Source organism: Aulonocara stuartgranti (genome assembly GCF_965226115.1).
Source record: "Aulonocara stuartgranti genome assembly, chromosome: 15".
Taxonomy (NCBI): Eukaryota; Metazoa; Chordata; class Actinopteri; order Cichliformes; family Cichlidae; genus Aulonocara; species Aulonocara stuartgranti.
In genome coordinates, this window is record NC_138951.1 from 33633151 (window position 1) to 33647994 (window position 14844).

Genomic DNA, 14844 nt, shown 5'->3' on the forward strand with positions numbered 1-14844 from the left:
AAAAATGAACAATTTCTTAATATTTATCATAATTTAATTTAATAGAGAAAGAATATCAACCAACTATGCAAAAAAGGCCCGCACATTACATAAAAGTCATAAATGGATTGATTGTAAACCCCCAAAAAGATTCAAACTAATTCAATCAGATCTAGTAATATACATTGTGAAATCTTTGCTTTGTTAACTTGGTTTTCATTTGTGATTTGAAGCTACATGAATAGCCCCCTTCCCCTTTTATATTTTTAATTATTTTCTATGCAGCATTACTCAGAGACTGAAAACCTTTTAAAAGAAAACACAAAGATTTTGAAAGACGGTTGTTTAAACATCCAATCAAAATCTCCTGTTAAAAAATTGTTCCAAACTGAAAGTACAGGTGATGTTCAAGATGGGACTAGTGACCTCCTGAAGCTTCTAGATGGAGGGAGCAAGAAGATTACACTTGCAATCCAACTCTTACAAATAGCCTAGTCTACTTAGCTAGCACAACACACACCTTATGCTTATAATAGAAGGGAAGATGGGTGATTGTAATGTACTATAACGGTCCTGAGCCTCACACAAAAAAGCTTGCCATCCAACTCAAGATGGGACAAGGATCTAGTTTACATGGAGATATACATAATGCCACTCCTCACTCTTCTAAATATGCTTTCCAAAACCTAGTCTTTTAATGTCGTAGTCCCACAGAGTTGTTTCACAAAGGGATTGACATGTTCTTTATGTCCTAAATGTATTTACACTTGGCACATGTGTTGCCAGCTTGGAATAATTAAAAAAAGATGAACAGTTTGACTGTTACTATATATTCATTGTGATTGCTTTAGAAGGGTAAAGCTAAACTTTTTTGTGTACCAAACATTTGAGTATTAAGTGAACTTACACTGCAAAATATCAGTAAACAACCTAAAAACCTATACAAGGATACTTGAAGATACATAAATATAACCTTTTCAAGATACGATGAACTCAGAGAATGTGGTTTCATAGATTTTTGTAAGTCATTGTATTGCAAACCATTTAAATCTAATTTTTTTTCCTACAACTATTGCTAAAATGTCCTGTGGCCTGACATTGAAGGTCTCAGGTAAACAGAGCTTTTGCATGCAAACCTTGCCAGTGGGTGCGGCTAAAAACACCACCTGACAAGTTTGTCTCTGGTTAATCTGATGAGCTTAAAGTCTTAAATGGAAATGCCCGAGTGTGTACGTGTGAACAGGCCTGTGTGTTTTTATTGATGCACTTAACACAGCCATCTGTGCAAGCTGGCTAAGGGAGAGAGAGGGCAGAACCAATCCGTATTCCCAAACGGTCTTATGCATACCACGTTAGTAGCCACCTCATCAACAGGTTATAGGTATCTTTGCTGCACTGTTTGAGCATAAATTTGGAGAGAATGCCTGAAATGACTGAGGAACTAGAAGTTATCTAGCACATACTGGACAGACAACAAAAGTCGAAGCTGAAGGACTCCAGATAACTTTGCCTTCAAGACCGCCAGACTCCTGGATTTACAATTTTATTTCCTGGCCTGACTTGTTTTTCCTTGAATCCTTAAATCACTTTGAATGCAACAATGGGCTGTTCTCCATCTAAAGGAAAGTTATTTTCAAAGCCAGAAGGATCTCCAAAAGCTTCTCTGGGTGAAGTACCACAGGATGTTAATAATTGTAGACCTGTAGAAGTTGAGAATACATGTTTGAAAACCGAAGTGACCGAAAATGAACTTCCACTTCCGAATGAAGGATTTCATAGCGAAGAGACTGAATTATTTCCATTGGTCTCTGATGCAAAGACTGTACCAAATCTGCAGGACACTGATGAAACAGAAGTAAACACGATGCCCCAAGAAATAATCACCGATGTGGAACAAACCAAAGGAATTAAAAAGACAGCAAAGCAAAAAAGAAGTAAAGGCAAGAAAAGGTCTTTTGAGAATCACAGGAAGTTCTGTCATGTACAGACAAAGGTGGACTTCCCACCTCACATGCTGAGAGCTCACCAGGCAGCCTATAACTTTCTGAACCCAAACATTTCCAAATATGAAACTCTTTTGGGTCTACTAGATCAGGCTGCCCAGACACAGCTGTCCCTCCAGCCCATGATGTCTGCTTTAGTATTGCGCTTTGAGGAGATCAACCAAGCACTAGAGGATATGGCTGATGAGGGGGAGCTGATGTTGAAGGAGCATGGTGAATACATGACCTTACCTTCTGGGATGATTTGCTCAGCTAACCCTAGAATGAATACAACATGTCAAACCGATCCACCTCCAGATCTTTTACAGCAACTACTCCAACAGTCAACTGAAAAGATGAAGTTAGTGGGAGGATCAGTCCAGGCACTAGGTGACACTACACTTGAGGAGGCAGTGGAATATTTTTCTTCTGTCTATAAACTGCTAAATAAGAAGCTGCAGACGAAGCAGACGGCAGAGAAGAGGCTTTTTCAAGTGATCGCACAAGTAGAAAGGGCAGCCATGAGGAAGTTCAACTCAGAAGATTCAACACTGCATAGTGAGGATAGTGGTATCGGAGGAGAAAATGAGAGTCTGACGGGTTCTGAAAGGCATCGCCGGCATCGTGGAAGTGCTGGATCTGAAAGTTGGGGGTCTGGAGTCAACATTCGGAGTACATTTGATAGTCTCCCCAGTAATTCGACCAACCTTGGAGACCATAATGAAGATGAGGATGAGGATGAGGATGATTATGATGACGATGATAAAGAGAATGAAGAGGAGGAAAGTGATACACGAGGAAGGAAGAGGTCAAACTCTTCCCCACCTGATCCCAGTCAGGCCATTCATTATATGTTCACAAATTACAATCGAGATCAGCAGGCAACAGTCAAACAACCGCTGATTGATCCTGTTATTGCAAAGCCTGAACACCTTTCATTAACTACGTGTGGAATGACAGAATTACAAAACAGCCAGTGGGTCTTGGATGATAGAATAAAAATGATGGCTGAAATACAAGGAAACAAGGAATTACCAAGACCTCATTGCAAGCTGGATAGAGCTGAAGTAAGACGGCATTCATTAAATGGATTGTCAGGTTCACACAAAGGCGTTGTGAGACCAAATAAGACAAATTGTTCTGTAACAATCTTAGCAAACCAACCACCAAAACGCCACTCTGTCAGAAGGTTAATTCATACCTTTAGCAAAGTAGCTGATGGGACACCTGAGCAGAGTCTCACTAATATTCCACCTCATAACAGGATGCCCAGGAAAAGTGGCTTACTTCAGTTATCTGACGCAGTAAATGACAAGGAAAGTTCAGTCAACAGTGGCAACAACAACAACAGCTGGCCTGATAGCAAGGACGAGCTGGATATGGACAACCTACCACCGCCCCCCCCAGAAGTTCTGATGGACAATTCCTTTCAGAGTACTCAGGTCCTAGCAGGAACTGAAGTGGGTTTGCAGAAACCTTTTAGTTCTCAAGTGATAAACCCCAAGATTGGAATCTTCCATCGCCTGAAGGCATCTATCCACAATGTAGAAGTGTTACCAAACCGAGCATGTATGAGGCCAAGGTCGATTGCTATCTCTCCTGCCCATCCTGTTACACAGGATGGTGTTACGGGCACTCAGGATGCAGATCAGCTGCAATCAGAAACAGATCTGAACCTGGAAATTAAGAATAATCTCTACCAAAAGGCATGTAAGATTATTCACCTGCGTGATGCAGCAGAATCTTCTGATAAGAGAAATCTTGTTGAACCAGGCATCAGGGCAACTTCTCCTCTTCAACTCACAATAGATCGGAAATATAACAGCAATGAATTTTATGAGGGTGAATTATCCTCTTGCAGTCTGACTGTGATAGCACCACCTGTATCTAGAGTCCGCCTTCCACCATCTTGTCCTAGTACATGCAAAAGATTTCCAAGTCCCCCTGTAATTAGACCTCAGTCTACATCTAGGCACTCATCTCGTCCTAGTTCTCCCAGAACAGTGACACGCTGTATAGATAACAAGACAGAAGAAATCATTCCATCTGTATCCTTTCGCGACGCACGCTCTGTTTTCTGTCAAAATGAGTTTCAAAACTTGAAGACCTGTTTGCCCCCTGAAAGGTCTGCGCTTCCCAGACAAGGGGGAGAGGTCTCCCGAGGAAGACTACTGACCAGAGCAACAGACACCTCTACTCGTCGCACCCAATCAGACCATAGGCCTAGTGGGACTCTTCATTCAGAGTTTCTAAAGGATGCCAGTTTGGCCTCTATGCAGGAGAAAGGGAGTTACCTACTGCCACAAAATACAGGTAAATATTACAAAAGATTGTTACGAGTTCAAAATTGGGGATGGAAACAAGAGAAAAAAACCACAATAACAACACTGGTCCGGTTGGGTTGAGTCAAACGACGATTTTAATGAACACACGCGTGGGAGATGGACACTGTATGCAGACAGCCTCAGATCTCAAAATGGTGGAGCATTGCTCAAACTCTTATAGCCTCTGGTGCCTCCACCTTATCATAAAAAGCCTAAACATTTACATGCTTTCTCTCACACAGCGCCTAAGCTACGACCTTGGCTCCCTGCTTATCTGCTCTTGCTGCGATGGGGCAGAAAACTCCAGCATATTCTGTTCTCTTCTAATCAGACAAATAAGACAATAACTCTCTGTGAACAGTATTTCTTATAACTCAGCAGTATAATGCATCATAAAGCAATATCCTTCATTCACAACAAGCCAGCAGTTTAATGTAATGCAAATCAGTTTAACTAATGCAATAGTTATCAGCTTCTTCTAATTCAGGAGAATAATGCAAACTAAACTACATAATAATTCACAATCTTCAATTCGGGGTATAACATGGCATAAAATAACACTACAATCCAACAAGATGAAATATGTGATTACATATTTTTAAAAATGTGCATTTCAAATTGTTTAAAAGTAGCTCACCAAATCTTTATGTCACTTCTGAGTCAATTTTGTGATCATATTAAAAAATGTAAACTACTCAACACTTAAATTACACATCATAGCCTAATGGATGAAACATTCAAACTGAAAATCTTGACTGACATACACTGTAATTTGCTGAGAACAAAATAATGTTACAGCGGTTAATTGAAACCAAAATCATCACCCCTTTGAGACCTGGGTTCAAAATCAAATCAAAAATAAAGTTAACATTTGTTGTTAAAAGTCTTCCCTTGACTTTTTTTAATAGCATATATTGAAAACAAACAGATTAGTTTGACATTTGGTGACTGTTTGCTTTGAATCTACCCAGATGGTTTTTGACTCAAACAGCTGTCTTACTTTTCTCTGAATGATATCAGCATATCTGGCAATCTGAATTTCCAGATCTGATATGCAACTGATTTTTCTGTCTTTGTGTCATACTCTTGAGTCTTGATGTCTCACAATTTCTGGAAACCAGCATACTCCAGCAGTACCATACTCGGTTGCCATGAAAGGTGAACTGCAAAGCCACTGCATGTTGAAAGAGAAGCAATAGTGAAAGCAGGCAAATTCCCCACATTCTTAGCAATTATGCACCAATTGTCTACACAGTTGGTGGTGCAACTGGTTACTCTATGAGTTTCTTAGTTGAAAATAATACTGCTATGAACACTTTGCTATGCACTCTTATTTAGGCACCAGTCACACATTTGCCTAGAGAACAGTGAGCAACCATGTGGCCACTAAGGAAAAGTGTATATTCCACAGCTGGTTGGTGAATGGTTGCTGCCAGGTTACTGGCAGTCACTGGCGATTAAAACTGGTTGCAAAGAGGTATGCAGTACTGCACTGAAAACCTACATGCGAGTGTTTTGATTTCTAGCAGGTTGCTGGGGTTACCTATAGCTTGCATAGAAGACATAAACTTGTCTGCAAACACACAAACTGTCACGATCTGGTACAGGGATTCAAACGCAGAGCGGTAAGGTATCTCCAAGGTGTAGTTTATTTACAGTGCCAGTGCAATATATGTACAGTGAAGGGATCCAAAACTCCGGGGGAATCACAGGGTAACTCGCTCACGTCTTCTTCGCTCACACTCACACACGTTCCCGCAGCAGGGAGGTCGCAGGTCCCGGGGGGGGGGGGAGATCTGAGGCAGACGAGAAGGCAGGTCACCAACTAATCACAAATCACGAATATGAAGCACAAGAGCTGTGAGAACACTAACGTTAGGGGTACAATCATCCAGCGATGAGAGGATCTGTGTTCCAGCCTCAAATAGTGCTCCCGGTGATGATGGGTGAGTGTTGTCAGGTGTGTGTGTGGGCCAAGGGCAGGAGCCCACAGTGAGCTCCGCCCAGGCAGAGAGGGAGAGAACAGAAACAGCAATTGTAGCCTTGTGGGGCCGACCGGGCAGGCACGGAGACCATGACAGTACCCCCCCCTCAACGGGAGCCTCCCGGTGACCCACCAGGCTTACCTGGATGCCTGCGGTGGAAGTCCCGGAGCATGGCCCCATCCAGGACAGCAGCTCGAGGCACCCAGGAGCGTTCCTCTATCCCGTAGCCCTCCCAGTCAACCAGGTACTGAAAACCCCGACCCCGGCGCCGGGAGTCCATGATGCGGGTGATATTGTAGACCAGCTGACCATCCACGAGCCGGGGGGGCGGCGGGGCCCTGGAGGGAGGGCACAACGGGCTGGAGAGCACCGGCTTGACCTGAGACACATGGAAGACATTGTGAATGCGCATGTTGCGCGGCAGCTTGAGGCGGACAGACACAGGGTTCACAACGGCTTCCACGGGAAAAGGGCCAATAAACTGAGGAGACAGCTTCTTTGACTCAGTCCGTAGCGGCACAAAACGGGTAGCGAGCCATACCTGTTGACCGATGGTGTACACGGGGGGCGGTGTCCGGCGACGGCCAGCGAGGGTCTTGTTCCGCTCCTTAGTACGGAGTAGGGCAGCCCGAGTCGCCCGCCAGGCACGACGGCACCCGCGGAGGTGAGCCTGTACAGAAGGAACGGAGTGCTCACCTTCGATGGCCGGGAGCAAAGGCGGTTGATAGCCCAGGGACGCTTCGAAGGGAGACTTGCCCGTGGCGGAGGACGTGTGGCTGTTGTGGGCGTATTCGATCCATGGAAGCTGTTCACTCCAGGTCGATTGGTTGTGCGAAGCGACACGGCGGAGGGCAGCTTCCAGCTCCTGGTTGGCCCGCTCCGATTGCCCGTTACTCTGTGGATGGAAACCGGAAGACAGACTGACCTTGGCCCCCAGTGCGGAGCAGAACTCCCTCCAAACACGGGACGTGAATTGCGGCCCTCTATCCGAGACGATGTCCTCGGGGATCCCGTGAAGACGGAACACATGGGAGGTGAGGAGCCGGGCCGTCTCCAAGGCAGAGGGGAGCTTCGGGAGGGCGACGAAGTGTGCAGCTTTGGAGAAACGATCGATAATGGTAAGTATGGCGGTGTTACCAGCGGAGGGCGGCAGCCCCGTGACAAAGTCCAAAGAAACATGGGACCACGGTCGGGCTGGTGTAGGGAGAGGCTGCAGAAGACCCGGTGGAGGGCGGTTCGAAAGCTTATTCCGGGCGCAGGTCGAACAGGCCGCTACGTACTCCTTGGCATCCCTAGCCATAGCAGGCCACCAGAAGTAACGTCGGAGGAACGAGCAGGTGCGGAGGACCCCAGGATGGCATGAAAAGCGGGCGGTGTGAGCCCACTGGAGAACCTGAGAGCGGACGGCTGAAGGAACGAAGAGGCGACCAGGTGGACCAGTGCCAGGATCCGGTTCGGTCTCCTGCGCCTCTTGGATGAGCCCCTCGATCTCCCAGGAGATTGCTCCAATTACGCAGGCGGCCGGGAGGACAGGCTCAGGGTCCGAGTCCTCCCCAGTGATGGAGAATTGCCTGGACAGGGCGTCTGGCTTTACGTTCCGTGTTCCTGGCCTGTAGGTGATAGTGAAGTCAAAACGAGCAAAAAACAGCGCCCACCTGGCTTGCCGGGAATTGAGACGTCTAGCCGAGCGCAGGTACTCCAGATTCTTGTGATCCGTCCAGACGATGAATGGTTGTGCCGCTCCCTCCAACCAATGTCTCCACTCCTCCAGGGCCAGCTTGACGGCCAGAAGCTCCCGGTCCCCGATGTCATAGTTACACTCTGCTGGGGAGAGACGGCGAGAATAAAAGGCACACGGGTGCAGCTTACCGTCCAGCTGTTGAGACAGAACTGCCCCAACCCCGGAGTCCGACGCGTCCACCTCCACAACGAACTGCCGTGTAAGGTCCGGTTGCCGGAGTATGGGAGCAGTGGTGAACCTGTCCTTGAGCAGGGCGAAGGCTCGCTGAGCGGCAGAATCCCACTGGAAGGGAACTTTGGGAGAGGTGAGTTTAGTGAGAGGGAGAGCGATTCTGCTGAAATCGCGAATGAACCGTCTGTAAAAGTTGGCGAATCCCAAAAAACGTTGCACTTGGCGGCGATCAGGAGGAGTAGGCCATTCCACCACAGCCCGCACTTTCTCCGGATCAGTCCGCAAGTCCCCCTTCTCGATAATGTGGCCCAGAAAACTCACTGACGCCACGTGGAAATCGCACTTCTCCCCCTTCACAAAGAGCCGGTTCTCCAGAAGGCATAGCAGGACCTGCCGGACATGGACCTTGTGCTCCTCGAGTGTCTTAGAAAAGATCAAGATGTCATCCAAGTACACAAATACACAACGGTTAACAAAATCACGAAGGACATCATTAACCATCGCCTGAAACACTGCGGGGGCGTTAGTCAGCCCAAACGGCATCACGAGATACTCAAAGTGGCCCCGATGCGTATTGAACGCGGTCTTCCACGCATCCCCCTCCCTGATGCGCACCAGGTGGTAAGCGTTGCGCAGATCCAGCTTGGTAAAGACGGTCATGCCTTGAAGCAGTTCAAAGGCGGAGGAAAGCAACGGCAAAGGGTATTTGTTCTTAACAGTGATCTGATTAAGGCCCCGAAAGTCAATACACGGCCGCAGCGAACCATCCTTCTTATCCACGAAAAAAAACCCAGCCGCGACAGGGGAAGAGGAGGGGCGAATCAACCCTGCCGCCAGCGACTCCGAGATGTAACGCTCCATAGCATCCCTCTCAGGCCGGGAGAGGCTGTACAGGCGGCTAGACGGCAGCGGAGCTCCAGGAAGAAGATCGACGGCACAATCGTACGGGCGGTGCGGGGGAAGGGACCGCGCCCGATCCTTACAAAAAACATCCCGCAGATCATGATAAACCCGCGGAACCATCGAGAGGTCCGGGGCGTCCGACGGCGAGGCCGTGGGTGGGAGCGAAACGGGGGAAGCCGCAGCCCGGAGGCAGTTCATATGGCAGGCCACACTCCAACCTAGTACGGCACCCTTCTCCCAGTCGATATGCGGGTTGTGGAGGACAAGCCAGGGGTGACCCAGAACCAGCGGAGGGAGAGGAGCCTTAAACGAAAAAAAACAAATCCTTTCTGCGTGATTGCCAGAGAGAGATAATGAAAGGAATTCAGAAACATGAGTGATGTCAGGCAGACGCTGGCCCGACAGTGCGTGAACACGGAGGGGGCGTGACAGAGGCTCCAAGGCGATGTTCAGTTTGGCGGCGAGTGAGGTGTCAATAAAGTTCTGCTCAGCCCCAGAGTCAATGAGAACGGAGAGAGAATGAGAAACAGTCCGAACACGCAGAGTAGCCGGCAAAAGAAGCCTGGGGAGAGGGCTTTCACTCGACAGATCGCCCACCAGCACCCTCACGATCACTGGTGAGCGCGCCCTTTTGCCAGCGTTGGGCAGGAGGAGACAGAGTGGCCTTTACGGCTGCAATAAACGCACTCACCGGAGGCAAGACGGCGCTGGCGCTCCGCGGGCGACAGCCGTGAGCGCCCAAGCTGCATGGGCTCTTCCCCATCCCCGGTGTCGGCGTCACACGACCCATGGGCTGCAGTAGGGGTCCCACAAAAGTCCAGCAGGGCATGCCCCGAACGCGCGCGTGCGCTCCGATGTGCGCGCACCTGATCGTCCACCCGCATACACAAAACCAGAAGCGCATCCAGGGAGGAAGGCAGTTCACGGAGCATTAGTTCATTCTTTATTTCCTCATTAATATTAGTGAGCAATGCACTTTTAAGGGCCTCTTCCCCCCATTTCGCCTGTTCAGCCAAGGTAGAAAAGTCAATAGAAAAATCAGCCATGCTGGGTTTACCTTGTTTAAGCGCAAGCAAGCGCTGGCCGGCGGTGGCAGTTGTGGCTTTCCTGTCAAACACACCTTTAAACTTAGTAAGAAAGTCAGAAAAGGTGATGTCCGGCTCCGCCTGAAGCGCAGCTTGAGCCCAGGTTAGAGCACGGTCCTGGAGTAACTGGACGATATAAGCGATTTTCGCACCATCAGTAGAAAAGGCTTGCGGTTGCTGGCGAAACTGAAGGGCACACTGAGTGAGGAAACCAGCACATTTATCAATCTCTCCCGTGAAAGCCCTGGGAGTGGGGAGGAATCTGTCAACGTGAACAGGTGAGGGAGCAGGTGGCGCGACACTTACTGCTGGAGCTGGCGCCTCCGACGGAGGAGCGGCGACCAGTGGAGTGGCCGGTAGCGGTGTTAGCCGGGCCACGGCCTGTGTGAGGTTCGCGAGCTCTGCTCGAAGGTGAATGAACATCTGCTCGTGGCGTGCCAGCATCGCGGCCAAAGTGGCGAGGGTGGGAGTCGAGACCGCTGGATCTGCTGAATCCATTTCCGTGGCTGGATGATTCTGTCACGATCTGGTACAGGGATTCAAACGCAGAGCGGTAAGGTATCTCCAAGGTGTAGTTTATTTACAGTGCCAGTGCAATATATGTACAGTGAAGGGATCCAAAACTCCGGGGGAATCACAGGGTAACTCACTCACGTCTTCTTCGCTCACACTCACACACGTTCCCGCAGCAGGGAGGTCGCAGGTCCCGGGGGGGGGGGGGAGATCTGAGGCAGACGAGAAGGCAGGTCACCAACTAATCACAAATCACGAATATGAAGCACAAGAGCTGTGAGAACACTAACGTTAGGGGTACAATCATCCAGCGACGAGAGGATCTGTGTTCCAGCCTCAAATAGTGCTCCCGGTGATGATGGGTGAGTGTTGTCAGGTGTGTGTGTGGGCCAAGGGCAGGAGCCCACAGTGAGCTCCGCCCAGGCAGAGAGGGAGAGAACAGAAACAGCAATTGTAGCCTTGTGGGGCCGACCGGGCAGGCACGGAGACCATGACACAAACTACTTGCAAAGACCTAATAAAACTTTGAAAAGTGCTACACAAAGCAGAAGTAGAGAACCTTCAAAGTAAAAATTACGCCTTTTCAATCAATCAATCAATCAATCAATCAATCAAGGCTTTATTCGCCACGTGCAGGTTTCCCTGCAGTGAATTCCCAGAAGGGAACAAGCATCGAAGGCGTTTGGAAAGGGAGGGGGGATGAGTGTGTGCATGTGTATATGTATGTGTGTGCGTGCGTGCGTGTCCAGAGTTCAGCTGAGACATTGGAACAGACTAAACACAGTTGTTATCAGGGTGTTTTTGTTCGGCTCCAGCCTTGCGACCGCAGCTGGCGCTGAAAAGGTATCCGCATGAAGTGATGGTGCTTTTAACTTTTAACTTTAGTGCTAACAGCTCAGATGAATTTCAAAGCTGTTCTAACAGTCCAACACTGGTCTCTCAATCTCCCGTTGGAGAGCCGTGAGCTTCTCCATGATGTTATCAAACTTGCGCTCTGTGATGTTGTCATTCTTGTGCTCAAAGAGCCGATTCTGAGAACTCACGACCACAGTGAGCTTCCCCAAGATGTAATCCAATTTGCGCTCAGAGATGTTATTCCGAGCGAGCCCTTCCAAGATGTAATCCAGTTTGCACTCAGAGATCTTATTCTGAGTATTCACGGCAGCCGTAAGCCTTTCCAAGATCTTGTCCGTGCTGCGCTCAATGAGCCCATTTTGAGAAACTCACACCTCTTCCCATCGTTTCAATCCCAGCGGGCAGCCTTGTGGGGGTTTGAACAGCCGGTTCTGCTTCCTTAATTCTTCGATAAGTCAGGGTCAAGCCAGCTCCGATCAGCAAGAACCCTGTTACCATGGTTCCGAATAGGTAGATATCTTCAGCACTCAGGCTCACCCAAGCCCAAACTTCTCATTGAGAAAGGGGTGTCAATTGCATTTAGGGACCAGTTGATCCAATCCATAATTCCTCTTTTAGGTTTTAGAGAACAGACTGTGAGAGAATGTTCCAGGGAAAAGTAATACAAAAAACACGAGACTAGACAAGGACACAAGAGGCTAAGCAGGGAAGCTAAGGGAGAGGATGAGAGGAGAAAAATGCAACCGCCTTCGTCAAAAGCAAGAGCAGAGAGGTGTTGGTTGCAGTCGTAAAGAAACAAAGTCCTTCATTTCAAGAGTAAACGGTGAGTGTTTGCAGACAAATTTTATCTTCAATATAAACAGTGGGGAATTGCCCAAATCTGCTAGCAGTTTTGTAAGCTATCTCACCAGCAACAGCCAGCAACCACTTGCCAACCAGTAGGGGAAGAAACATTTTCGCCCTCACAACCAGTGGATGCTAGGGCATCTCCATCCAGTATAGGCCCATGTGACTGAGGCCTTAACAAATTTTTTATTGTTTATGAGAGATGTGGAGTGTATTATCACTTAAAAGCTGGAACAATAGTTTTAGTCCCCATCTTGTAGTCCCCCTCGCATGACAAATTAACTGCAGGATATATCAAAAAGAATCAAGTCTTCTAAGTCTATGAACCCCCCCCCCCCCCCCCCCCCTAAATTAATACAACTTCAAGGAACTGAAAAGTTACATTTTTATCCTGATACAGTCTAATTAATGCCCCACTAGTCTAATTAATTTCAGGGAAAATGACTGATTCATCTTTGAAAAATCATCAGAATTTGATATCTGACAAGATAGTAGTTTTGTTAAGGAGCACCAGCCAAATGATATTTAAAATATTGTCATCGTGCACATAATCTAACTTTTAGCATTCCTGTAGTGCTCATTAAGCATTTTTATATAGATATATATATCTATAAGAATATAACAGAATATATCAAGAATATATCATTTATTGGTTAACAAGTGATTTCCATAGTAATAATTCACACATGCAACTAACTAGGAGTACTACCCCAAGATGTAGTTGAGAACTAGAAAAAGGGATTACATCAAACAACTTCATTTAAATTGTAATTTTTGATAACGTAAACTGAGTAAATGTACTTAAATACATTACAGCATTTGCTTTGTCTTAGCCTTCTTTATCCAGAACTGTGCTTGTAGAGTTTTACTTCTGAATAGATTAACATGGAGGATTTAGTCACTCTGGACACATGCAGTATAATCTTTTTCAAACAGTTTAAGTCTAATTCATACCTACAGCTCCTGTGCTCAGATATATGGTACCAACCTGCCTCTAGGAAAGACACCTAGCTTAATCCACATTGGATTAACCCTCCTGCCCTACTCCAGTTATGTAAACTCCCCAGCAAGCAAACCCAACATGATCTACTCATGCACTAAATTTACCCCCCATTATTTCTTGTTCTCTTGCAGGCTAGGAAGCCTTCCGATGACAGGAGATGATGACACCCTAAAGTCCAGCTGTGAATGGCCAGGGTTTCTAAAGTAAAATATGAGTCGGGAAGAGAATAATGAAAGAAGTTGTATATTAGCAGGGACTGGGGTTTTTTTTTTTCTCTTTTCCAGTTAGACTTTTTTTTTTTAAAGACTGCAGTAATACATGTAATTAAGGATTAAAGCATTTTTCTACTTTATACTGAACCCTGAGTGATAAACCTCAAATAGTTTTAAAGATACATGTATTATATGTGTTTTGTTAAAACAACTATACTTTTAAATCCCTCACAATCAGGGAGTTGTTTTGGGGTTCAATATCAAAATAATGTAATTTACATGATCATTAAATGTACTCATTTGTTGTTGTTTTTTTAAATAAATGGATTCAATGTTGTGTTTGGGTGATTTAATGATGTTTTCTATATCTAAATAAAATAGGAGAATCAAAACCAAATTCATCTTTCAAAAAGAAATCTTAAGGGAAAGTCGAAAAGGACTGATATCCTGTTTTGCAAATAAAGAGCAATATGTCAAGATGACTTGCCTGTGTACACCAAGCTACACATACAGTTGTGGGCAGATGTTTACATTCACCCATGACGGGCATAAATGTCATGGAAATTTGGGGCTTTAAATTATATCTTTAAACTGTTCTTTTTTCAGGTTGGAATGAATGGAATTATTTTGGATCTTCTGTAATCCACACAGGGTCGAAATCATACATATAGCATGGATACATACATAAATATATGTATGCATACATGACAAGCTCAACGCCTAATAACTTCTAGTTAGTGATCATGATTGTCTAAAATTAGCTGATGCTCTTGTTAGCATTAAAAGGATTTAACTGACCACATTAGTTGGACTAACCAATACTCAGATTAACAGCAAAGTCCAAGGAACTCAACGAAGATCTAGGAATTTGATTTGTCAGTTGCTAATTTGGCTCATGGGCTGACCAAGTGACCCAGCAGCCTGGGTTTGGGTCTGACCTGAGGCCCTTGCTATGTGTATTACATTACTCTTTGCCCCTGCTTTATTGTCCACTCTACTGCAAAAATCCCTCTCAACAATGTGAAGAGTAGATTGGCACAAGTTCGGAAGCTTGGTTGCTGGAGCCATTCCGAAACAACTGAAGATTCCAAGATCTTCTGTTCAAACAACTGCACATAAGTACAAGTTATTCTGATGTGTTACCGTGTTGCCAAGGTATGGAAGAATACCCCAACTGTTAGATGAGAGGAAATTAGTTAGGATGTTCAGGAATAAGGCAGAAACCTCCAAGGCTCAAGTCTGCTA

The 14844-nt window shown here is 46.3% G+C and overlaps 1 protein-coding gene across 1 annotated transcript; it reads left to right on the plus strand.

Annotated features, from left to right (window-relative positions):
• The first annotated feature begins 1225 nt into the window (after positions 1-1225).
• On the plus strand, positions 1226-13936 carry pcare2 (photoreceptor cilium actin regulator 2). The gene is made up of 2 exons (XM_082505738.1): positions 1226-4274; positions 13519-13936. Exons 1-2 carry the CDS (start codon positions 1580-1582, stop codon positions 13521-13523), a joined length of 2700 nt encoding a protein of 899 aa, XP_082361864.1. The 5' UTR covers positions 1226-1579; the 3' UTR covers positions 13524-13936.
• The last annotated feature ends 908 nt before the right edge of the window (positions 13937-14844 follow it).